Source organism: Stegodyphus dumicola, chromosome 6, assembly GCF_044657685.1.
Source record: "Stegodyphus dumicola isolate Sdum_Otavi_A_Nest chromosome 6, ASM4465768v1".
Taxonomy (NCBI): Eukaryota; Metazoa; Arthropoda; class Arachnida; order Araneae; family Eresidae; genus Stegodyphus; species Stegodyphus dumicola.
In genome coordinates, this window is record NC_140773.1 from 14524802 (window position 1) to 14552391 (window position 27590).

At 34.5% G+C, this 27590-nt stretch overlaps 1 protein-coding gene across 4 annotated transcripts in view; it reads right to left on the bottom strand.

Annotated features, from left to right (window-relative positions):
• Positions 1-18989, bottom strand: part of LOC118190132 (PDZ and LIM domain protein 7-like) — a 188685-nt gene extending 169696 nt beyond the window's left edge. For 2 of the 4 annotated variants that reach the window (XM_085818121.1, XM_085818119.1), the window contains exon 1: positions 18722-18989. In XM_085818121.1, the coding sequence (XP_085674247.1) occupies positions 18722-18829 (108 nt within the window). In that variant the 5' untranslated portion in view covers positions 18830-18989. The remainder of the gene's footprint in view (positions 1-18721) is intronic. The other 2 variants (XM_085818120.1, XM_085818118.1) reach the window with 1 other exon arrangement.
• Positions 18990-27590: the final 8601 nt, after the last annotated feature.

Sequence of the window (27590 nt, forward strand, 5' to 3'; positions counted from 1 at the left end):
AAAGCTGGCAGCGAAGCTGCTAGTTTAATAATATAAAAATTAATATAGGTAAAATAAGCGCATAATTTAAAACTTCTGAAAGTTGAAGATACTGCATTAACAAGCATGTGATTTCAGTTTGCACAATTAGGATAGCGATATGTTCGTTTTGCCTTTTTCTGTCAATCTTATAATTTTTACTTCCTTCTACGAAGTAAAAAGGAAGTATTGTAATCGCGAAAAATTTCAGGTATCATATTTCAACGAAAATATCCATTTTCATCGCTATCGAATAAAATTTAACGATTTTTTTGCGTGACATCTGTACGAAAGGGCATGGGCCCTACCCGGAATATTTCTTCAAGCGTGGCATAAGTCACACAAGTCAATGTGCATGCGGCGACTCAGGCTCACCAGAGCACTATCTAACATCATGCCCATTAACAGAAGGACTGCATATCAATCTCCCTGAAACAAATCGCCAGCCGTTCTGTAAATATATGATAAAACAGCGGCACTTTATTAAAAAGCTGGTACAGTTGATGGACAGACTGTCCGACTTAGATACAGACTTGTGTCAGCCATAGAACAACCCAGCATGTAAAAACAACTTAAGCATTTTAAAAAGGACATGTATTGCAATGTAGGAAAACTGTCATTCAAGTGAATTGTAAGAAACTATAATGTACACTAGAAACTCACAGTATAAAGACTGCCTGTATTCATACCTGGAAAGTCAGTTGCATTTAACAATGTGCATGTACTGTGTAAATAAATTTCGGCAAATTATACCGTAAGACCATATATAATGAACCGATATATAATGTAGGCATAACGAATGTATGAAAGTGCATATATCTGTAAGCAAAGTAATGTAAGGGAGTGTAATATATGTAAATATTTTTGTGTATCAGTAAGCTATGTATAAGTAAGTTATGCAATATAAATGCAGAAATGTCTATTAAAAATGCATGGGTAACATATATGTTTTGTATTATGAATAAGGGATATAGGATGTCTAACGCAAAGCAATGTATGTATTGGAATGTCTATTTCATGTACTGGAAAATTATGCAATAAGTACCCAAATAACATGTAATGTAAGTAACCTGTAAGACTATTATGTTTGTAAATATTTGTATCTAAAAATTAATCAGAATGTATCTGTATGTATCTATATGCAACTGCAAGTTTATGTAACCTAAGGTTAAGCAGTGTAGGTAAAATTAAGTAATATGTGAAGCAGGCGTGCCTGACTATGTATGTATATAAAATAATGTAACGCAAGGCACATATAATATTGGCATAGGTAACTGTACATGCAAACTGTATTTATATGCAATCTACAAGTAATGTAGGTATATTTATTGAAATGTACAGCTAAAAACTGTAACTGTACACAAAAGTAATCCAACGCAATGTAAGATTAATGTAATTCAGGTAATGCGTATGCATTGTATGCCGGAAATGAGAGACAAAGTCAGTATGTAACTCTGTAAATCACGTTATCCATAGAATATGTTAACCAGCAAACAAGAATGTAATACTAAATATTAACAGCCCTTGTATGGCCATGTAATTGCTCTTTTGAAAGACTCAAGGTTCAACTCTAGATATTGGTGGACGTGGCGCTACACCAATTAACCGACGGTAAAGGGCTGGTGCCCACGTCCCCCGTCGCATGTACGAAAGGGCAGAATAAAGCAGGGTTTCTTAGACTGTGGGTCGCCAAAAATTTTAGCAGTTTTGATATTTCTTTAATACAATTACCAAATATTTTTACACAATGTATCTGAAAATATACAAAGATTAGACATTACAGACAAAGAATAAAAAGAAAACGTTTCGATGCATTCTTTTTATAATAGAAACGTTCATTTTCCTTGCTTTGCCCGTGACGCTGTCATTTCGTTTGTTACGTATTTAAAATTTTGACATTGTTCTGTGTCTTAAAATTAGAAATTCAAGTTAATGACCTAAAACTCCAATAGTATATTACAGAAGAAGTGAAAAAAATTGACAGTTTCATTCACGCATGTGTCGGATTCGCGCAATACTTAAGGGGTCTCTCAAAGTTTTATTAAAAGGGGTATCAGAAACCCCTATACCGACAATGTTAAATTTGCCATTTTCGATGTAGCTTTTCTCAAAATCTACTGTACATACAAGCTTGAAATTTATTCTATAATTAAAGTATACCTATCAGATTATACTGAAATGAGCTTTTGAAGCATTTTGAATTTTAGAGTAAATTACAGAATATTTTGTTAGGCATAGTAAAATTTAGCACTTTTCTTACACAAAAAAATAAAAAAAAATTTTTTTTTTCTAAATTTATTACAAAACGCTCATTTCAGTAAATATTAGGGAACCTAATAAATAAGCCATAAAAAGTTTAGATACCTGTGAGCAGTAGTTCCTGAGAAAAGGTACATCGAGTATAAAAAAATCCCGTTAGGAGAAAAAAGCGTTTTTATATAAAAATCCTCATTGATCAAAGCAGTAGATGACAAATTAAAACTAGATTTTTTTTTTATAGTTTAAATTTTCATAGAAATTAAAGAATGGTATTTTTAGAAAGATAAAAGTGTACAGAATTTGAAAATGCAAAAATCCGAAATCACAACTTTTTGAGGATTTTGGGGTTCCAACACCCCTTATATTATGGGATTCTGTTGGTCGCTAAAAAGTTTCAGTGATAAAAAGGGGTCACGACTGAAAAAATGTTTAAGAAACTCTGGAATAAAGGACTCTTTTTTTTTTTTTTTTTTTTTTCCCCAACGTCGAAATTTTGTATGGGGGACTGCTATAACATGTAGATGTGCACCTTCTATTTTGATTGCAATCGGCCGCATCAAAAGTATATAAATATATGTATATATATATATATCCACTCTGTTACTCGGCTCAGTGATCTCAGTTTCTTTACTCTTATATGTTTGTAAATTGTGCATTTTTTGCTTTAAAATTGATAAATTGATTGAATTACGTTGTTCTTATCTTCCGGTTAAGGTTTTTATGCTTTTAGTTAACCTGCATGTTATAGTTGTAGAATTATCAACATTTAAAAGTTGTTTTAAGTGCAGCTAAGCTTTTTTTTTGCCACAGCAGCCATGTTTGTTTACATTTGAAACTTGGCTGAATAGTGGATTTGTAGCCAATCTAGAGAAACTCAGCTTCGCAAAAACAAAATAACAACTTCTTTTATTACTGTGAATTAAATTTTGCTTAATCCATTCTGGAAGTTTCTACGCTTTCAGTGTCTTTTTGCCGAGTGAGACCAAACGTAAACTTTGAGTTTTGTGCACCGAAAAATCTGTCTTCTTGCCCGCTGCACCGCACGAGAAGCGTATGCGCATTAGGTAAGCAACGCTGAATCTTCTGTGAATGTTTCTTTTTTATTTGTTAATCTATTCTATACATCGTTTTAGATTTAGTCCTCCCACTGGTCTCTGGATAAGGGTGGACGTGGTGCTATTACCAATTAACCATAACGGTAATGTTGCCCACGTCCTCCGTCACTAAAATAAACTATAGTATTTGAATAGAACATGTGGCAACGATAAGATAATTCTTCAGATGATATAATTTTTTTTTCATTCTGAGTTATATAATGAATGAGACGTAACGCTGTTAAATGAACCAACCTAGCGCCAGATTATCGTTCTGGTAAATAAATATAGTGAATTTTTAAAAGCGCATTTATTCTGTTGTGGTATATGAGAAACCGACGAAGTAGATTTAATTCAGTTCAATAAGTTTAAATGAAAAGCAGGAAAAAATGCGCATAATTTTATTAATTTATATTAATATTTCGTACATGGAAGTCATGTGGTGTACACACCAGATTTTGTTTCTTTTGAAATTAGGCAGCTGACATTTTTAGGTTGCTACAGAAACAAATTCTGCGTATTTTTGTTTACAACCGTTAGTTAAAGGTCAATTATAAAATGGCGGTGCGGAAATAAACATTTTCGACATTTTCAACATATTTTACTTTTTTATTTTCATGCAGGCAAGAAAGCGGCTGAGGTTCACAAAGAGACGTGAGGTTTATGGTTGAGAAGAGACGTGAGGTGTTGATTGCTTAACAGAAAGGATGTGTCAGATTTGATTTAAAACATTTTGTTCTGGAGATACTTCACGTGAATATGACCAACGTTCTGGTCCTCCATCTAAAGCTGATGATGCCAGAATTAAAATTATAATTGAAACGAATCGTCATATAACTCCACGAGATTGTAAAAATGTTAAATATATTCAGACACAACATATGAAAAATCACGCAAGATGTCATGGACGTGTTAAGAATCTCAATATTTGAGTTCAGTATGAATTGAAACAAATTTACTTAACACGACGAATCAATATTTGCTATATGCATTTGAAACGCACTGCAGTCGATCCTTTTTTGAAACGAATCATTGATGAAAAATGAATCATCTACAGTAACATTAATCGAAAAAGATCATGGTACAAGCATGATGAATCAGCGCAAATCATATCGAAAACTGAACTGCATCAGAAAAGCATTCTGCTGTCAATTTAATGGGATTACAAAGATATGTATTTTGAGCTGCTCTCAAGTAACCCAACGATCAACTCACATGTTTACTGCCAACAATTTATGAAACTGGAGGAAGCAATGAAAGAGAAAACGCCAGACTTGGCAAATCGCAATAAAATCGTATTTTGCCACGACAGTGTGAGACATCACACATCTTCAGCAAGACGAACGAAATTATTGGAGCTTGGTTGGGAAGTGATGTCGCACCCACGGCCGTATAGTGTTTACCTTGACCTATCGGATTATCATTTGTTTAAAATTTACAAAATTTCTTAAATGGTAAAAATTTCAGTAATGACAATGACCTCAAATCGAACTTAGTTGAGGTTTTACTGACAAAGAGCAAGTTCATTGAACGCGGAATCATGAAGTTACCAAAAAAATGGCAAAAAGTCATCGAACAGAATAGAAGATTAAAGTTCACTTTTTGTACTGAAAAAAATTAAGCTTTATTTCACACTGAAAAAAAAAAAAAGAAAAAAAAAAAAAACTGAAATTTCTTTCTTGCCAACCCGATATTTAGAAAAAAATATTTATTTACAATCATTTACAGTCCAAGGTCTTTTTATTTTCTTTTCCAGAATATGTTTTTAACATCAAAATGAATGTGAGAATATATCAAAGCACACCAGGTTTATCTAAAGGAAGATATACCTCCGTAGTAGATTTTCTAAGCAATCTGTCTTGGGTTAATCTTTGGATTATGGTAACTTGGCGATTTTTTGGCGAAAATTGGGCAACCAACCCTGCTTCAGCAACCTGCTAGTTTTTGTTTGGACGCCATTTTGTTTTCACGAAGTAAAGGCATTTTTTTTTTTTTTTTTCCCTCAACATTTTTTTTTTTTCCAACAATCTGCTAGCCGAATTACGCCTATGCTAGAACTTTTAGGAACAAAAGTGCTTAACCATGACGATGATTAGGTGCGAAATTGGGGGGAAAGTGCAGAGAATAAAGAATTCTTAAATGCATTTTATAAATAATAAAGAATTTGAAGAATAAAGAATTTTAAGAATTGCACATACACGGTATCATCCATGTACACGTCGATCTATTTTCACTTAAAAAAACATCCCAGAATTGCACAAAAATGGCATTGCGCACACTCTTGAGTTTATCCATGTACACTGCTAAAGTCCTAGCTAGTAACCTTTATCGCCTTACCAAAATGTCGCCAAACTACCTGTTACCATATTCCAAAGATTAGCCCTGTCTTGTATTCACTTTCCATATAAAAGAGGAAGAACCATATAAAAGACTCACGCAGCCATTTCACTTGGATTCAATCTAGGGTGGAACCACCAGTATTCACCTGTGAATCCTTGGCCACCGGTAAAACCGGATCTGGTTTTGATTTATTTATGGCAAAGCACTGGCTTACCTAACTGCCTAAGGGAAGGGACGCATTCGTGGAGGACTTGCAAAGGGAAACCGGCTCGTATACATGTTATACATGGGAAGAAACAGAAAAAATGAGCCTGCAGTCAGCCCGTTCACTGGGACTCGAACCTTGAACAGAACTCTCAGCGTTCAGCGACCCACTGAACGGCAAACCGGCTCCGGAAATGGTGTATTACAGAAAATGTATTTAAGAATGAAAATAGGAAGGGAAAAAAACTCCATTCTGGAATTTTAATCTGGAAATTAAATAAGTATTTTTAATTGAATTTACATTATATTTTGTGTTCGGAGTTTATCAAGCGTTGTTATATGTAATCATTACGTACGGGCACTTTTTTTTTCCCCAAAACTGAGAATGAAGAGATAAGATGATACCAGTGATCTAAGTCCGATGAAAGTGAAAAAAATTGCACGCTTTTTAAATGAACAATTCATTGAAATTCAATAAATTTATTTTACCGAAGTTTTGAATTAAAACATTTAATAGAGTGAAATTCGAAAAATTCGAGTTTTCGAATCACGGAACCTTTTTGCACGATTTGGAAGATTCGAACAACTCAAAAGTCTTTCTCTTCATACTATCTTTTACCTCCGGAGGAAGGATGGACTTGTAGTATTCTTTCAAAAATAAATTTTAAAATATATATATGTTTATAGCTCAGTTTTTTATGCAGAGTCTAAAATTAATGATATCGAAATTTTAAATATATATCTGAGTGATGTATGCCCAAATCACAAATCTAAATCCTTCTTTCGAGAAAAAATGCTTTTAAATGGGGTCTTTAGAAAATCTTCGGGGGGGGGGAGGTTGAGTTACAGTTTTTGCATTATAATTCTTTTAGATCCGTACATGGTGTACGTATTTTTTTTCTTTCAACATACTGCAAAGCACAAAGAAAAAGTCTACAACATTGCATTTAAGAGAAAGTGACACAAAATATACATTCGGGTCTCTGGTATTGACAATATCGAAATTAAAGTTTATTTAATGATTTATTTACCGAATGAATGTAATCCGAATTTCTCCAGTCAGTCGCCAATTGGGTATAACCTTGACAATCCGATCCAGCTTCCAGTTCCAGCTAGGGGACAACTGTATGCGAATTTCCCCGATTTTTCTCGTGTGTAATATAAATACAAACCAGCTTCACTCAGAAAAATCATCCACGAAAATATTCCTTGTGTCAAGGAACTAAGCCTCAAGTATTTTGTTAACCATTTCTTTCCTAACGAAAGGAAGCTGGTTGGTGGGAAGCATGTACGCATGGGGAAAACCACGAAAATCCCAATTAAACGAGTTCGCTTCCCGGGATGTGAGCCCGAGTTGTACTACTATTGTTCAGCAATTTTTACCATCGGCCACTCATTGGTACACCTAGAACACACACACAAAATAAAAATTGTTGTTTTGGTTTGTTTGATGATGAAAAAGTAAGCGAGGGCTTCCTCCGTAAGGAAAGAAATGCCTTCGTGGAGGACTTTCTAAGGAAAATTGACTTATATCCACGTTACACGTAAGAAACACGTAATTACACGTAAGAAAACCCACAAAAACGCCTATGCAAGCAACTCGTTCATAAGCATTTAATTCGTCTAACTGCAAGTGTCAGGCAGGCTTATGCTGTCATCTAATGGTGGCATCATAATCAACACTGTAGAAAGTAAACTACTTATATTTTTTAACTCCTGTTTTAAGTGGATGCATTCTATATCTTTCGAGACATGAAAAATGCAATTTGAATTTTGTCAGTCAGCCCAGTAGAACGGAAGATATAGAACTGTCATTCCTCCCCCCCCCCCCCCGCAGTGTACATACAAATGTTACGGTGAAACACCGAAATCTGGAGAATGTCGACTTTCACCGGTGAATGTCAACATTCACATAGTCTCTTGGTGTATGTCCGAAATATTTTCCAAATACTCTTATTTCTGACTTGCACTGGTCAATGTCGACATTCACCATGTACTAATGGCGAATGTTGAACATATAACAATATTATATTTTCTTCTCCGTAATTCAGTCGCGAATAAACGCACTTGAGACTTGCAATAAGAACTTAAGAACATGAGAACCTAAAACACACAATACATTCAAAATGAGAAAGGAAAATAATAGAAGTTAAAAACTTACTTAATTATACAGTACGTTCTAAATGAGAAAATAAAATAACAGTCATAAAAAACTTACTAAATTATGTGATTCATATCTTATTTATTGCAGCAACTTAAACTATTATGGCACTTTATGACCTCTCTTTTCGACTTTCACCAGAGCATACCTGTGATTGTCGACATACACCGGTGAGAGTCCGAATATACAAGAATGTAGTGAAATATTCGGTCTTTCAACCGACGTATTTGGTGAATGTTGATATTCTCCGGTGAAAGTCGACATTCTCCAATTTTGGTCTTTCACGGTAACATAAATATCACACACAAAAAAAGCATCTAAGTGAATTCGATAGCGGTCAAAGTAGATATTTTCGTTGAAAGACGATACTCGATTTTTTTTTTTTTTTTTTTTTTTTTTTTTGGCAATTACAATGCTTTCTTTACTTCCTACAAGGAAGTAAAATGTGTTAAGATTTCTCCCTACATTCAGATTTTTGATATTCGAGTAACGACGCATTAATTTTTAAAGCAAAAGAACAAAACGTTTTCCCAGACAAATGAGACCCATCAGCTACGCCATTATCAGAATTTGTCAAACATCAATGCAGGAGCTGTGTAGAAACAACATTTTGTCGTTTCTTGCTATCTCATGCTTGAAACGCAGTGACGTAACACAGTTTATGCAACAGTGAACGAAATGATGGTTCTTACACGTGAAATAAAATATGTGGTTTTATCATGCTTTTGCAGAGCACTGCCAACGATGATTTCAAACATCACCGTCTGGAGTAGTCGAAAATGCAAATAAATGTACTGCTGCTGGTAAGTGCTTTTTCGACGCACTTCACCTGGAAAAATGTTTGCCGTTTGGCGAGTTGGTGAGATTTTGCAGTCACATGTTATTTACATTCGAACCTTTGGCACGCGATTCGAATCATCTCTGTATGCCTGTACTCACATGTGTGTCTGTGGGCGCTGAATCTACATCGAAACTAGTTTAGTTTAGTTATTAGGTTATAGCTAAAGATCCTTATGTCGTTAAAAATGATCGGTAACAAATGTATAACCGCAAAATGAGTCAATATTATCCAAGGGTATCTTTTGCAGTTTAAGGTTTCTTAGCATTGTAAACTGAAACTTTATTTTTCCTTAAAGAAAATCTTGACACATTTATTAACTTTTTTTCTTACTAACGGGAATTTTTGAACGCAAATACAGTGAATCATATTACCTACGGTATATTAAATCTTTAATTCATTCACTTTACTAGAAAATTTAAAAACTCTCAACCACATGACTTCATTGTACGACTTATTAAAAAAACATAATTTCTGCTGCTTTTCATTTAAACTTATTTCCTTGAATTATTCCGAGTTGATTGACCGATACTTCGAGGAAAATTAAAAATGATATCAAAAATTGCAAATTTTGAAATTAAATATTTCGGTCTATTTTTGTCGTATGGAAATCAATGTTCTTATAACATATTAAATTATTATATTATATATATATAAATAAACTTATATTTATATTTCATAACACGTTCCCAAATACAAGTATAGGAACCAGAGTAGATTAAAAGATAAATTTCTTTAATTGTCCAAAAATGTTTTTTTTTTTTTTTTTTTTTTTTTTTTTTTAATTTCACATTGCCAAAGCAGGAATATTTTCGTCATTTAAAATAGTTCTGTAACTGAAAGTATATGACTATGACCAACGATTGCGAAAATAAAGGCCGGGAAATGACATTTAAGGCGAGCGAGTATATATATATACTGCTAGTATTGCCGGTTGTAATAAAAAAGGGAGGTGCACAACTGCATGTTACAGCGGCTCCACATACAAAATTTCAACGTTCTACGGTTACATACAGACGTCACAAAAAACTCCATTGACTTCGGTTTAAAAACCATTCTACAATCCTATGTTTTGGAAAAAGGAGTTTCGTCCGTCCGTACAGATGTCACGCAAAAAAAAAAAAAAAAAAAAAAAAAAAAAAAAAAAAAAGTCAAAATGAATTCTGGAATGTTCAAAATGAATATTTTGGTTTAAATAAGATACTCGAAATTTTTCGCGATAACAGTACTTCCTTTATTTCGTACGAGGAAGTAAAAAAAGTATCTGATATTTTACAGTATCAGACATATTAAACCATTAATTTACGTACACCTAATTAATCTCAGAATGTTAAATCTAATGAATTTAAAGTATATTGTTAAAATATATTGTTAAAAAGTTGAAAAAAAATTTACAAATGTATTAGCTCAATGTCACAGGTTTCGGATATTTGCCAAAAAGAATCGTTTTAAGGCGAATGATTCATTCGGTTTGAGTTGGCTAACGATCGCAGTGAGAAAATGTGTACAGGACGTTTCGCTAAATACACTGCCAACTTTTCCTTCGTTGAAGATTTTAGGAAAGCCTGAGAAGCTGCGTCTTATTGCTTTTCGAAGAAGTATACAATTTTACGCTGGTTTATTTCTGTGAAATAGCCAATAATTTAACTCTTAGGAATCATTTAGTTTCTACGAGAAACCATTCTAAATGCTCCCCATTTGGATTAAATAACTTAATAACAAATTTCTAAAACATGACATGAGATTAAAATGACATACAAATTATTTTAATGCGTAGTTTGCCTAATAACGCTTCTAAGACGGAAAAGTAGGACTCACACTGCATTACTGAAGGGCCCGGGCTAGAATCCTAGAGAAGGCATGGAGGTGAATTGTCTGTCTCTTCATAGGAGGCAATAGTGACTCACCTATTAGGTGCCTGACATAATAAAGCGACCATTGTTTCCGGCTGCAGTAGTGACCAATGTCTATAAAAGCTAGGGTCCGTTATTGGAGGAAAAAAACGTTTCCCTAATAAAAATGTAAGGCGTCGCAAATTTTAGCGGCTTTGATTAGCGTCAGGGTCATGCATTCAGGGTTCTTTTTTGTGTATATCTACTATTTAAGAATTTCTAAATCTTCTAAATAAAAAATATTAATTTTACAGAAATAAATAAAAAAAATGAAATTAGTATTTTGGTTACTTCAGTGCCCTTTTTAGAACAAAATGCTTCAATAAGTTTCAGAATAGACTCAAGATTAACTCAGAGTTGATTGCAAAATCAAAACAGGGATCACCTGTCGACAGTGGAAGTTGACTACCATCAAAGTTGACGCAGATCCCGCCAAATTTGCGCCGATCGTTCCTACGGAATTCTAAAGGAATGGTTATCTGTTTATTAATAAACAATAAGCATTCGACACGCTTTGTTTTTGGTAGTCCGTAAAAAATTTCTTCAGTTCCCACCATTTTGTTAGATCCTCCGATTTTACCAAAAACTCTGTTTCGAACGCTGTGAGTACAGACTTCCGGAAGGTAGATAATCTATCTACTTCTGCTTCGTTGCCTGTTTAGCTGATCATATCATGTCCATAATAAACAACTTTTTTTATGGCAGGGTGCCATAAACTTCAAAATAATCCAGTCCTTTGTTTTTATAATAAATGTTAGAAAAGGTTAGTGCAGTGGGGGCAATACATTTGGTACTTTTCCGTTTCGCCGGCGCAAATCTCGCCAAGCAGACTTTATTGGCGACAACACAGAGCATACACATATAAAATGTTAACAAATGTTGGTTCTAAGAATTTTTTGTTTTGAGTGCATAAACATTTTAATATCGTTTAAATTTTATAAAAAGCCAATAAATAAAGACAATAAATTTGTAAAAAGTCATTAAGTTAAGAATTTACTATGCTTTCATGGTACAACATCCTGATTCACGTGACTCCAAGTGATCTCATCTCACGTAAACTACACTAAAAAAATCTAATTCTCTCAGTAATTATCTACATTAATTTCAAGTTAAATCTTAATTTGGAATACAAGTTTAAATGCAAGAATTATTTCAGTTCGTACGAATAGCTTACTCAGAAATTATGTAAAACCGGAGTGCTTTATTTCGCTAGTGCATTCTCATTAGATTGATCTTAGGGCATAAAATTGGACTATCTGTTAAAAATTCTATGTAATTGTATGCCAGTATTTAAAGAAACAATGAATCTAATACGAAATGGTTGCGACTTGTTTTGAAAATGGGGCGTAAAAGGCTAGCAGCGAGGGTATTCCCTTTGGCATCAGTTGTACCATTATTGGCGACTTTATCGCCTGCGCCGGCAAAACGGAAAAGTACCTACCATTTTTGTTTATGATGATGATGTGGTGCTCCCTACACTTTTTCCTGACCTGTCCTGTGCTGTAGATTGGTTTGGTTTGGTTTATTGAGGTTATGGCAAAGAACACTAGGGCTATCTGCCTAAGGGGAGGGATGCCTTAGTGGAGGACTTTCTAAGGGAAACTGGCTCGTATACACGTTACACATGGGGAAAACCACGAAAACGCCTATGCAGCCAGCCCGTTCGTGGGATTCGAACCTCGGACCGAACTACCAATGTTCAGCGCTGGTGGGCCCTGTGCTGTAGAAGGCAGGTCCCAAATTTTAATCACGTGTTCAAAATGCAAGAAACAAATATAGTAATAGCAGCTAATTTATATCCTTGCTCATAAAAACATGAGGTGGCTTATCGAGAACCAAACGAGTTGACCTCAAACGAAAGCGCAGAGGTTACGAATACATTGAAATCGAATTGCGTGGCGACGATTTCGCGTGGGATGGAAGGTTTTACAAATATTTTGCCTCTTCATAATAAATTACATAATAATTTTTATAACTGATTATAATTAGTATAGTACAGCTCCAATTATCCGAACTCCGACTATCCGAATCCCTTTCAGAATTTCAGAAGTTTTCAGAATCAACTAAAGAAGAGAAGGAAAAGGAGAAAAATGGAAAAGAAGCTCAAGAAAAGGAACGGGAAGAGACACGAGAAGATGAGTATGACTTGTCACTTGAGGAATTAATAAGAAACATTCTTTTGAAAATTCCTGGATGTTTAGAAGTTAGTGCTGAGGATACAGCAGAATGGATGGTGTGTGATTCGTCAAACCCTGAGTCTCAAATTCTAAATGATGAACTTATTGAAAGTGTGAGAGAAGAAAGTGCCGAGGAAGAAGAAGACCTTAATGTCGAAGTTGAAGCAGACGGAGGAACTGAAGCGTTTGCCGGCCTTGAAACTGCGATAAAGCGGATGGAGCGTCAGAACGTAAAAAGCATTAACAAATTATTCTGGGCGATCGTTAAAATTTGAAACCTTTCAGATTTTTTTCCCATTTTCTTCTGGCTTTTAAAATATAACGCAAATTTGTATCCATAATTATGTTTCTTTGTTTATTTCATTTTACAGGGAAGTTGATGCAAAATAATGTCCTTTTTTGGTACTATTCGGTTTTAAGGGCCGTAAGAAATCACCAAACTATTGCTGACGCCAGTACTGCCAAAAATAATTGCGGCAACCCTAACGCAAGACCGGAAGTATAATAGTAAATAACCATCTAAGATTGATGTTTTAATTTAGATGAAAGGTTAATTTCATATAATACTTTTTTATTATTATAATTTATATTAAAAAGGCTAAACATGACTGAATGGAAGCATAAGAGCAACTAACTATTTCAGATCATTATTATAATTTATATAAAAATTGCTAAACGTAACTGAATGGATGCCTGCAGCGCTATTTCGCTACCGAGTTATCGCTAAAGCATAGTTTCATCTCGTTGGTTTGTTCAATCATAATTTCCTATAATGAATGATGCCTTTTGTTTGAAAAAATTCTCGGTAAAGTGCAGAATCGCCCACTTATTTGTTTGCCACTTTTTACAAGGGTAAAAACAACTGGATTTTTGACAATTTTCTTTTACTTTTAAAGTGAAAATAGGTGGATGTGTACATAGATAAAGTCAAGGGTGTGCGCAGTGCCATTTTTGTGCAATTCGAGTATTTGTTTTTTAAGTGAAAATAGGTCGATGTGCACATGGATACCGAGTATGTGCAATTCTTAAAAACGAGTCAAGCAGTGGGTGATTCTGCACTTTACGCAAAATTCTATTGCAGACTTTTCGTCATGGGCAATTCCCAAATTGTTAAATCCATAGGATATCAAAAAAGGATTTAAAATCAAAAAAGGATCTAAATATTAAACTAGTATTTCAATGGCGTCTTAAGAAATATAGAACTATATAAACTTAAGCAATCTGAAATCAATGCGTACGATAGATTTGGCGCGCTGTTGAATGGGCGCGTTTGTTAGATTTGGCGCTTTTGCGCATACATTTTCGCTGCAAATTTTTTACGGTCGTGAAAACGGAATAGTACCTATTTTTTAATGTAAAAGTGTATTTATCAATTCCTTTATGCTCGCAGCACGGATGCCGTTCAATAAATGCTTACAGTATGCTGAATACTCAAAAAAGATCACGAAATTGTTAATATGATTTTGTAAACAGGTGCAAATGATAATAAAATTTAAATACAATAAAAAAGGTGACACTTCAAAGATACCTTTCTTATAATGAAGTTCAGCAAGCAAAAACAATTTTTTTAAATCTTAATATACTTATTACTGAAAATAACTATTCGACATATTCTTAACATTGCTATAGTTATTCCGATTTAAAATATGTTTAACACCCGTAATATTATTTGTTTATAACAAATAGCTTTTTATATTAACCATGAATTACTACACCATTTCGGCTAATCTTTGGAATATGGTAACAGGTAGTTTGGCGACATTTTGGTAAGGCGATAAAGGTTACTAGCTAGGACTTAGCAGTGTACATGAATAAAGTCAAGAGTGTGCGCAATTCTGGGTTTTTGTGCAATTCTGGGATGTTTTTTTAAGTGAAAATAGGTCGACGTGTACATGGATACCGTGTGTATGGTGTATTTTAATTATGGCAAAGCACACTAGGGCTATCTGCCTAAGGAGAGGGATGCCTTCGTGGAGGACTTTCTAAGGGAAACTGGCTCGTATACACGTTACACATGGGGAAAACCACGAAAACACCCATGCAGCCAGCCCGTTCGCAGGATTCGAACCTCGGACCGAACTACCAGTGTTCAGCGACGCTCGGCCGCTGGTGGGCCATGGATACCGTGTATGTGCAATTCTTAAAAACGCGGCAAGCAGTGGGCGATTCTGCACTTTCTCCCAATTTCGCTCCTAATCTTCGTCATGATTAAGCACTTTTGTTCCATAAAAGTTATAGCATAAGCGTAATTCGGCTAGCAGATTGTTGGAAAAAAATGTTGAGTTAAAAAAAAAAAAAAAAAAAAAAAGTTTACTACGTGAAAACAAAATGGCGTCCAAAAAAAAAAAAAAAAAAACAAGCAGGTTGCTGTAGCAGGGTTGGTCGCCAAAAAATCGCCAAGTTACCATAATCCGAAGATTAACCAAAATGTCCAATACTGTTTCCTTGCATTTTCTAAACATAAACGTTGTTGTTTGAGGTCAATAAACTCGAATTTGCAATCCTGGCATTATAAACAAAATCGCTGGTTTTGCCGTCCAAGATATATTGCGATTTCTAATAAATTTACATCATAAAAGTAGAAACTACTTTCAGAGCACAGAATGGGTAATAAAATCACCATTTAGTGTGCAGTTAAAACTCGACTAGCAGCGAACGCGTACAGAGCCGACTCGCGTGTATTGTAAAATGCAGTGCAATTTGAATGGATTATTCTGATATGAACTAATAGATTCGGACTGAAAAATTCAGCTAAAATGTTTCCAATTGGTTTTTGATTAAAACAAACTGGTACATGCTCTAGAACGTAGTTTGTATAAAATAAAAATAAAAAAAATTTGAAAGTTTTCAGATTTTATATTACGCCCAAGGGGGCTTTTTTAACATTTTGTGTGTTACCTTTATTTGGTGAATCTTTACATTTTGGTAACTTGGTGATTTTTTGGCGAAAATTTGGTGACCAACCCAGCTACAGCAACCTGCTAGTTTTGTTTTGTTTTCACAAAGTAAAGGCATTTTTTTTTTTTAAACTCAACATTTTTTCAAACAATCTGCTAGCCGAATTACGCTTATACTAGAACTTTTATGGAACAAAAATGCTTAATCATGACGAAGATTAGGTGCCAGTTTGGGAGAAAGTGCAGAATCGCAAACTGCTTCCCGCGTTTTTAAGAATTGCACATACACGGTATCCATGTACACGTCGACCTATTTTCACTTAAAAAAAAAATCCCAGAATTGCACAAAAATGGCATTGCGCACACTCTTGACTTTATCTATGTACACAACGACCTATTTTCACTTAAAAAGTCAAAGAAAATTGACAAAAATCCAATTCTTCTTACTCTTGTAAAAAGCGCCAAACAAATAAGTGGACGATTCTGCACTTTAGCAGCGAAGTTGTTTCTAAGAGTTTATTAGCTATAATCACGATCGGAATTTTCCGGAAAATGTCACATGACACGTCTCATGATCTTTCATTTCTCTGAGACAAAATAATCTGTGATTCGAACTATGTACTTCTCAGATTATTGCTAAAGTCCTAGCTAGTGACCTTTATCGCCTTACCAAAATGTCGCCAAACTACCTGTTACCATATTCTAAAGATTAGCCCTTTATTTATTAAATATCATGTTCTTCGCACTTAAACCATAAAATTTAGTTAAACAGCAATATTGCAAAATAATTTTAAGTGTTGCCATTTCTCGCTTTGAAATCGCTGAGTTTCTTAATCAAAAGTTCATAAATGCTTTACCAAATATGAAATAGATAATAAAACAAATTCCAAATTTGTGCTTCCAGGTGCTCATATTCGGGTGCAGATGTACGTTGTTCAAAATTGGATGGTTCTAGGTATGTTGTTTTATCACAATGCGAGAAACATGCATACATTTATGCAGACTCGTCATTACATCATTTCTTTAAATATAATACAGGGCGACAGTGTTTGGTGGTAACAATTTGAAAAGCGAAACGCGGCTTATGGTGAAACGCCACAAAATGCCAAAACGAAATTAATAGCCCTTCTGGGTTAACGCTCTTCGAAATAATAATTATTGCGTTGTAAAACTGCATGGATAATTTTCATAACAGCTCAGTATATTTGAAATAAAGTGAAATTGTATATTCAGATTAACCTTACCCGACCTATATTTTCATAATCGTTCGTCGTAGTCATACACTTCCAATTACAAGATATTTTTAATGATGAAAATACTCATGCTTTGGCAATGCCAAATAAATTTTTTTTTTTTTTTTTTTTTTTTTTTTTTTTGACAAATAACGAAATCTGTCTTTTAATGCAGTCTTCCGGCTCCTATGCTTATATTTGGGAAAACTTTATACTCAATATGAAAAGAAAAATGATAAGAAGTTTGACACCCGTAAGACGAAAACTGACTGGGATATTTAAATTCAGAATTTGCAATTTTTGATATCATTTACAGCTTGCCTTAAGGGATTGGCTAATTGAGTGAGATTAATTCGAGGAAATTAGTTTAAATGAAGTGCAACAATAAAATATGTATACTTTAATATTCCGTACAAAGAAGTCATGTGGTGGCTGAATCAGATTTATTTTAATTATAGTAACCAATGTGAGCATTTTATGACATTTAAATTGAATATATTTAAACTGTATGTAAATAAATATTGATTTTGTATAAATAACAGCTGTTTATAATCTAACTTTAAATATTCAGGTGCAGTCATAATTACAAAATTATCATTGAAAGATAAGAAGTTTAAATGTATTTAAAATGAAATAATTTCACAACGGAACGATTCTTTACACATATGCATCGTAGTAGTCGTCAAAAGTTTTGGTAATAACAAATATCGAAAAATCATTAGAGTCACAAAATACTTTTTTGAAAATAACCCATTGGTAGTTAAAGCGTACAAATTAAGTTTTAATTAATTATAACCAGTAGTTTTACTGTGTAAGAAATGCACTAACGTTTTAAGTTATAAATCAAAGCAGCAAATAAATATATTCCAAGGAGCAATTATTTAGAACGATTGTATAACATTCTATGTTATGTAAGAGTATGTCAAACAATACATATCAGTTTATCTTATTTCATTCAGAACTCTTTTTATTATTAATAAAATGACGTAAAATTATTTCTAACCAAAAAAGTTTGAAAATTTATTCTGTATAAACTACGCGAAACAAAGTAAACGGTTTCAGGAAAAATGAATCAGCCGAATGTGCTTAAATTAACAATCAAACAACGAAAAGTTTTTAAGTAATGCGAAATCAATATTTAACCTGCAATCAAATAATTTTTATAGCCTCTTGTCATAAAATGCACATTTTAAACACTCATTATTTTATAAAATGTAAAGAAAATTCTAAATTCTTTCTTTTTAAAGATATTTAAAGCATTTGCAGGGCAAAATACAGAGCATTATAATTTTAAAGGAATCTGTAAAGCAGACGATTTATGAAAATACTTTATCTTCGCCTTACAGTAATGTTTATAATATCTCTTAAAGATTACTAATTTAATAAAATTCAAGAAGAAATCTTTAGCCAATAATTGCTATTTTGAGCGCAGTCTCTCTGAGATCTGTGTTCTTAAGAACTTACTTCTTTTTTGATTCAGTTCAAGAGAAGATAATACAATTTTTTTTAATTAAAAGAATGAAAAAGAGATGGTTGAAAAACCAGCACAGATAATTAATATACGTATTCAATTAAATAAATTAAATAATAAAAATTTTAAAGTACTTACTCTTTGTATTGAGAGAGGGGCACTAAAATCCTTACCCCCTTGCAGACGGAACCCCCATGAGGTATTATCCCCCCTTGAAAGTTTTACGGTTAGAGTTTGGGATGTCATTTCAATCGGTAATAGGATTATAAAATTTGAAAGCTGTAGAAGCTTCCACCAGCTAATCGGAAATCAAACTCAGCCCGCAGCAGCTTCGGGTAGAAAACTTGCCTCGTTCGACGCCGGTAGGAAAACTCAGTTTTGAATGTTGCCAGAGTTTGCGCTGAATTTTTTCCCTCTGACCTCCTCCCACAATCTCAGCGGAAGTGACATTTTTCCCTACGCAATGCACATTCATTTTCCCTTGAGAGGAAAGTAAATGCTTACCACGATTTGGCGCGGTTTGTTTGTAAATGTTCTTATCACTTGTCTGGTTCTGGAATCCCAAGAGTTCTATAAGCGGTTGCAAACAAATTCAATAACTAGAAAGATACGCCATTTCTGAACACAGTGGAGTGTTTTATGACCTCTTTGTGTTTTCCATGCCTTTGTCTTAACAGCAGTTTCCTTCATTCTGTTTCAAAATACCGAATTATGCGAATACCTCTTCTTACTGCATTTCAAAAGTAGTCCTCTTATTGGCAGCCTAAATAATTCTCAGAAAATAAACTAAATGCAGTAATGGAGAACATTAGTTGTGGATGTTGGTCAGCTTTTTCGGCCATTTTGAAGTCTACCGCTGTTACGGTTACCGTATGGTATCTATAAAGAAGAATCCATCATATTTTAATTAAAAAATCTGATGTGCACAGCAGATGATTTCCTTATACGGACTATTAAATTATACATATTTTTTTTGCTGCATTTCATTTAAAATTATTTCTTTGAATTATACCAACTTAGTTAACTGATATCTCTTAATGGAAATGTCATCAAAAATTGCGAATTTTGAAATTAAATATCTCCATCAATTTTTGTCGTGCGGGAGTCAAACTTCTTATAATTTTATTTTTCATAACACATTCCAAAGTATATGAACCAGTAGAATGCATTAAGAGATAGATTTCGTTATTGTCCAAAATTATTATTGTTATTTTTTTAAATCTGACATTACCGTGCGAAAATTAAAACTCGGGAAAGGATATTTAAGCCGAGTAAGGGAAGTGGGTATAGTATATATTCCTGGTATTGCCGAAGGCAATAAAAAAGGGAGGTGCGCAACTACATGTTATATTTATGAGGCTATTAATGATTCCAGAAGAATTACCTTGAGAAAAATGAAAACAAGTATAATTGAGAAATGGGCTCGGGAATGGAATGGTTCAAATAAAAATAAGGGTTACTTGAGGATTTTGACCATAAAAAGAGAAATGGATCTATTTAATAATATAGATACTATTCAAGTTATCACGGATCATGGTAGATTCCAGGCCTATTTAAAACTTTTAATCTCCAGAGAAATGATCAATTCTTGGCTTGTGGGAAGTACAGTAAGACCCCGCTTAACGCTGTTTCATTTAGCGCTGTTTCGATTTAGCGCTCTTTTATTTCAACCCGGGGATTCCAAGAAATCGCTCGCAGCATACGGGGATTCCCCGAAATATTATGCAGCGATAGGTTTCAAATACATATCCGAAAGAGTGTACTTGTATTTCTTGTTTGGTGCGGTATTGTACAGACATATTTTGAAGGAGTAAATGTGGAAGATGTCGAAGAAATAATTCAAGAAACAGCGGCTAGTCTTTCTAATGATGAGCTCAAGGAATTAACTGAACAAGAAGAAAACAAAAATGTTGACAGCAGTGATTCAGAAGAAGAGCAAAAAGAACTTTCGATGGTGTTTGTAAAAAGGAGTTTGTCTACCATAACTGAAATAATGGATCAATTCATTGAAAATGATCCCAATTTTGACAGGAGCTCAAAAGTAAGGCGTGGTGTTAGAGATGCTCTATCCGTTTATGAAGAACTTTTAAGAGAACAACGCAAAAGAAAAAGGCAAACAACATTAGATGCTTTTGTCACAAAAAGGCAGAACACTGAAAACGCGGAAGGCTAACTAAATATGACTGACTGAGAATTTTATTTGTTTTTTTTAAGAATATTCGTTTTGTTATTTATATTTTGTTTTTATTTTTGCAAGAACTAATAATGTGGTATTAATTTGGGCTTTAAGAAATAAATGTTTGGTTTTATTTTCATTAAAAAACATATTTTTTAAATTTAATACCTAACCAATTTCCTAGCCATCTTCCCCTAACCCCAATATTTACATGTAAAGATAGCCTCGTTTAGCGCTGTTTCGCATTACGCTCTACTTTGATGGAACGTATCCCCCGCGTTAAGCGGGGTCTGACTGTACGGAAATGCAGCTCATTTTATGGAAGAAGGTAAACTGACCGAGAGTGTGAGGGCGAGATTTGGAAAAATAAATGAACAAAATGTAATTGAAAAGCGAAAATTCTTGAATAGTTATGCAACAGAAATTATGAGGATTGTGAATCAAAACAAGACTATCATAGGAATAGGACTTTAAATATTTTAATCTTTTATTTATTTGTTTAGTTATTTCATTATTATTATTATTTTACTGTTGTTGTTTGTCTGCGTCGGGTGTGCTGCATTAACCATGAGGCCGATTATTGTCGGCCAGGAGGGTTGCAGCATACTCATAAACTAAACTAAACTAAACTAAACTGCATGTTACAACGGCCCCATATACAAAATTTCAACGCTCAACGGCTACTCGTTTTGAAGTTATGCGAGATGCATGCACACATACCTACATATGTATGTACAGATATAAAAAACTCTTTTGAATCCATTTTAAATCCCTTTTGTAATTCGTTATAGAAAACAAGAGTCCTTTATTCTGTCTGTACGTACAAACGTCACAAAAGAATCGTTGAAATGGATTCGGAAATAGTCAAAATGGATATTTTCGTTGAAATATTATATCCGAAATTTTTCGCAATTATGATACTTCTTTTATTTCTTATAAGAAAGTAATATGAATAATATGGAAAAAAATAACTTGGAGAAGCTTATGAACGTACAAATAATCCACTTCCACTTCTTTGTGCTACACTAAATAAGATCATGCTACTTGTACTCTATTTGAGAAAAGAATATCATTCTTCTTTCTTACCTTGCAACCTTCCATATATCTCTTTCTCACAAGCAAAGGAAGCGCTAAAATCAAAATTGGAGAAAAAACTTCAAAAGCTTGGGAGTTATCACCAACATTGTTTGAAATATTAATAATAGTAATATTTCTTACGCTTGGAAAACATTTATAGATAATGAAAGCTATAATCTCCAAAACAATTTTCATCGTAATATTCGATATACGAGTAATATCGATATTCGACCTTAATATCTTACAGACTTCGATATTGGTTGAACATGGAAAAGCATATAGGGATTATTTGCTTAAAAGAAGGAATGTTCTAATAGACAAATTTTAAGATGAATACTTAGTCTATAGCAAGTCACTTGAAGAGTATCTGCCTAAGAATAGAAAGTGTTCATGGACGCTTTTCTAATGGAAACTGGTTTGTATTCACATTACACATATGGATATAGATATGGATTTGCTAAACAGGTGGTGGACACCCATTATTTAACCTTTAGGAAAATGGGTATTGTCCAGCCGCAATAATTGTCCAGATAACTACAATTCACAGGTCTCCCAAGGGGCTAAGGCAGGAATTGCTTGCAATGCTTTGTATTTGGTGCGTTCCATATAGCGGGCGCTTCCCCTTCTGGGGAGTATTAGACACCCATTGTTTAACCATTAGCAATACGGCTATTGTCTAGCCGCATTAACTGCCCAGACAACTACACTCCACAGGGCTCACAAGGGGATACGTCAGGAACTGCTTGCAATGCTTTGTATTTGGTGAGTTCCATATAGCGGGCTCTGCCCCTTCTGGTGAGTATTAGATACCCATTATTTAACCATTAGCAATGTTGGGTATTGTCTAGCCGCATTAACTGTCCAGATAACTATACTCCACAGGTTTCACAAGAGGCTAAGTCAGGAATTACTTGCAATGCTTTGTATTTGCTGGGTTCCATACATCGGGCTCTTGCCCTTCTGGGGAGTATTAGACACCCATTGTTTAACCATTCGCAATGTGGGTATTGACCAGTCGCATTAACTGACCAGATAACTACACTCCACAGGGCTCTCATGGGGTTACGTCAAGAATTGCTTGCAATGCTTTGTATTTGGTGAGTTCCATATAGCGGGCTCTGCCCCTTCTGGTGAGTATTAGATACCCATTATTTAACCATTAGCAATGTTGGGTATTGTCTAGCCGCATTAACTGTCCAGATAACTATACTCCACAGGTTTCACAAGAGGCTAAGTCAGGAATTACTTGCAATGCTTTGTATTTGCTGGGTTCCATACATCGGGCTCTTGCCCTTCTGGGGAGTATTAGACACCCATTGTTTAACCATTCGCAATGTGGGTATTGACCAGTCGCATTAACTGACCAGATAACTACACTCCACAGGGCTCACAAGGGACTACGTCAGAAATTGCTTGCAATGCTTTGCATTTGGTGCGTTCCAGACTGCGAGCTCTGCCCGTTCTGGTGAGTATCAGACAACCATTAGCAATGTAGGTATTGTCCAACTGCACTAATTGTCCAGATAACTACACTCCACAGAGCCTACAAGGGGACCCACCAGGCTTTGCCTGCAACGCCTTGTATTTGGTGGGTTCCATATAGCGGGCTCTGCCCCTTCTGGTTGGTATTAGATCCATCTGCGGCTTGACCAGGTGTTTGTCAGATCTGGAAAGAAAGAATTATATTTTTTACATTGATGCTTTCACATTGGTACCTCTTGCACTTACATGCTATGGAGGACAGTTCAAGTTCTGTGTGCATTTTTACTCTGCTACGATTCGGGCGGATGCTTGAGATTACATTCTACGTTTTTTCCTGAGATTATTAGGTTTTTGTACACATCTATTTGTGTGATAGAGTTTGATAAATCAGAAGGTTCTCATTAGGCGGCCATTGTTAAGAGTCACAATGCTAGGTATATTGCTCGATTGTTATGGTTGCATGTAGTTTCCCCTCACAGTAAATGCAGTGGCACTTTTAAAAATGCGATGTTATTTCAATTTCACTTCTTGTTCAGGGAATAGCTTGTTACAAAATTTCAAAAAACTCCTGGTTAAGTTGTGGATAACGACTACTCAGAAGAATTCAGATGCTCGTATCTGTTCAGAATGAAGTGAAGAACTTGCAAAGTATCCTGTCTTCAGACTTACAGCCACCTGTAGGTTGAGTCTTTGGAGGCATTCTCTAATTCAAATCGTGGATTATAAGGAATAATATTCAAAGCAACGATCGATATAAGTACGAAAGTTACTACCTGACTATGTTCATTGGTAGATTACACTAGAACCTTAAGGTGATGAAGTATGTACTTAAGACTAAAAAATCATGAAGTCAGGTAGGATATGAAACACAAAGAAACGAATATATGTGGAATAATTTGAAATTTAGAAAGGCTTAAAAAATTAAAAAACAAACTGTTGATTTTACTTCATCACTTAGGATCATGATATCCTTAATCTTTTAAAATTATTTAATTCTAGGAATAGGATAATAGACAATTCGTGGATAGGATAACAGACAGTTCGTCACTACTGCAATTGCAGGGAACTTTTAGGTTGAAGTTCTGTTACAGAAGTTATGCAAAGGTTGCATTACAGCTGTATAAAGAAAGTGAAGACTAAACATGGCATAAAATAAGGATTGCTGCTGTTTGTGCTGCTCAAATTCTCTTATAACAAAGCATTTGTTAGGTATAACTTAGCGTTAACGTGCGTATATGCTACCGTATCCACGTTATGTATATATGCTACCGTAACCATGCTTTTGCATACACCTTGTAACATGGCAATGTATTATCCAGTGTCTAAAATTAATTAGCTTTAACGACGCTGCATTAAGTACCAAATTTGTATGTATGTTTATGTATTAGTGTATTAGCACAATTACCACTTATGGTTATCTAGATAAAGGTGGACGTGGCCGATTAACCGTATTGGTAGAGGGGTGGTGCCCACGTCCTCCGTCGCATGTCTCATTGGCCCAGATTTCGGCTTAAAATTTAGTCCTTCAAAAATGTTATTTTTATATTGTCGGTTACGAGAGATTTATTGTATCTTAAAAACTAGAATTTTTATTTTTTTTACATTATTTCATTCTCGACATTTTTATACTGTTTTATACGTTAAATACGACATTTTTATACGTTATGTTTTATACGACATTTTTATACGTTATGTTATTTTATACGACATTTTTATACGTTATGTTATTTTATACGACATTTTTATACGTTATGTTACACTACCCTAGTATTTATCGTTAACGCAGCAGGGCAATGATTGCCATTCCCAGATGCCAGAGTATATGTAGTAATAAATGTAATTTCTTCTGTATTTCCAATATTTCTTTTATGTAGTTTTCGTATATTATGCTATATGTTTTAGCATAAGCTTGTTTGACACTGAAATATTTTCAGACCTCCACGTTGCTTCGACATACTATATAAAAAGCATTATATTGATTTCTGGAAAGCCTTGACGACGGAGCCAGTTGCATACATTTGTAAATTGCAACTGAAAGTTCGAAACAAGAGCAAGTGTCCAGTTAAGGTCTGTATAATACCAAATTTTGATGAGTGTTTGGATGTGTAGTTTCCAGATGCCTGGGGGTCTATGACTGTATGATATTAAACATTTTCAAAACTGTACTTCAAAATTGAAATTCACGTTGCAAAAACGTACGTTGCTTACGTTGAGTTTTGCTGGTTCTTTCGTAAAATTTATAGTAAGTCAAGCATCAGTGAATCATTATTTAGACTTCCATTGAGTTACCCGCTTTTGCGAAGAAAGTGTTAGACCTTGAAGATGATTGAAGGCTAGGAAGAATAAAAATATGATTGAAGAAAGATTTGGATTGGATTGGATTGGATTATTTTAATTATGGCAAAGCACACTAGGGCTATCTGACTAAGAGGGATGCCTTCGTGGAGGACTTTCTAAGGGAAACTGGCTCGTATACACGTTACACATAGGGAAAACTACGAAAACGCCTATGCAGCCAGCCCGTTCGCGGGATTCGAACCTCGGACCGAGCTACCAGTGTTCAGCGTCTTTACCGCTCGGCCTCTGGTGGGCCGATTGAAGAAAGAAGTGCGATACTTGCAAATATACTAAAAAGGAAGAAGATCATCGAGTAACACGGCGGAGGACGAAAAGAAATACTTCATACTAATAACAATGTCACTAGCGATGGTATACCATATTTTGAGAAAAGCTTTGTGGGAAAAAAGCTTATTCTCGATGCGTTCCTTAACGCTCGATGTGACTTTATGGAAACAAAAGTTTGATGATAAAGGTAAAAAAAAAAAACTCTCAAAAATTCTGACGGAACATGATTTAATTATGTGATGTTCTCCCCCTTTGTCTGTAATAAAACATTAAGGAACCTAGTGAACTACCTAGCGATTTATCGCTGAGGTCAAACAACTAAGACATAGACTCAAGAAGGGTCCAATTACCCTTTCATTCCCTCAAATAAGTAATACAGTCGGTCCCTTCTCGGGCTTACAGGAAAGCCTGTATTCGGGCTTTAACTCAGAATAAGAAAATAAGAGAACTAATCTAATATTAACTAAACTAGACTTAGCCGAAGCTAGACACAATTATCTAACGTAATTGGCCCTTAAATTGAACATCAAAAGGCACGTAATAATACGGCCGAGCGTAAAAGCTTCAAAAATGAATTACCCAGAAGGCATACATCTACCACCAAGGACTCCTAGCACTCTGTATCGAAGTTAATTGAACTTCAATAAATACCACCCTTAGCTCATTTGCACTCAAAGCGATTCTAAAGCTCATTCTGGTAGGGAGTTGTAAATGGGAAACAAGAACTGAAAGGAAAAGGTTTCAAAATCAAAATAACTGTTATAAAATTAAAATACACTTTACAGTTACTTTCCACCACAGTTTAATTTGTGGTCAATGGAGATGGTGATCTTCCTCCCAAGACTCCAAAACATTTTGGCGTGTATAATCATGGATGAAGTTAATGATAGTCTCTGCCTAAGATATGAAGAAATATTGTCAGAGGTTTAAATAAGGGGTTTTCAACCGATGGTACGCAAAGAAGCAAAATATTTTTAACTATTAAATTCAAAAATTAAAATCCCAACAACCTCACCGAGTTTTTTTCTTTAACACTCGTAAATTTATGCGATCTGAGCTTTGTTCAAGAGTGGTGGTGGTAGTAGTACTTTGTGGTGGTGGTAATAAAGGTTTTCAATTTTTGTTTAGATGGTGCGTGTTAGTCAAAAGGTTGAGAACCACTTTAAATAGTCTATTTTGAAAGAACCCCTGCTGGGACTGTGTTTTCCTTCCCTGAAATAGATTTCTTCAGTGACTGTCCAAGCCATTCGAAGAGTGAAATAAAGCAATACTATAGCAAATCTTCCGAAATACTGAATCGCAGTTATTGAGAAGGAGGAGGATTAGATGAACTGCAAGGAGAAATTACATGAAATAAAACCTGAGAGGGAAAAAAAAAAAAAAAAAAAAGTATTGGGAATTTTTAAATGACCTTCACAAAAATTGTGAAGGTCAATGTAGCTGACGCACTTTCTCGTATAAAACTGGACGATGAAAGAAATGAACTCAAATGCGCTGTGTTGACTTCAAAAATTTTAGATTCTAGAGAAACAATTATTGTTGAATTGAAAGCTGATCCTGAATTTGGAAGTAATTTGGATCCTGAATTTGGAAGTAATGCATATTTGAAAGACCCCGAAAGCTTTGAGTACACAGATATCGATGCGA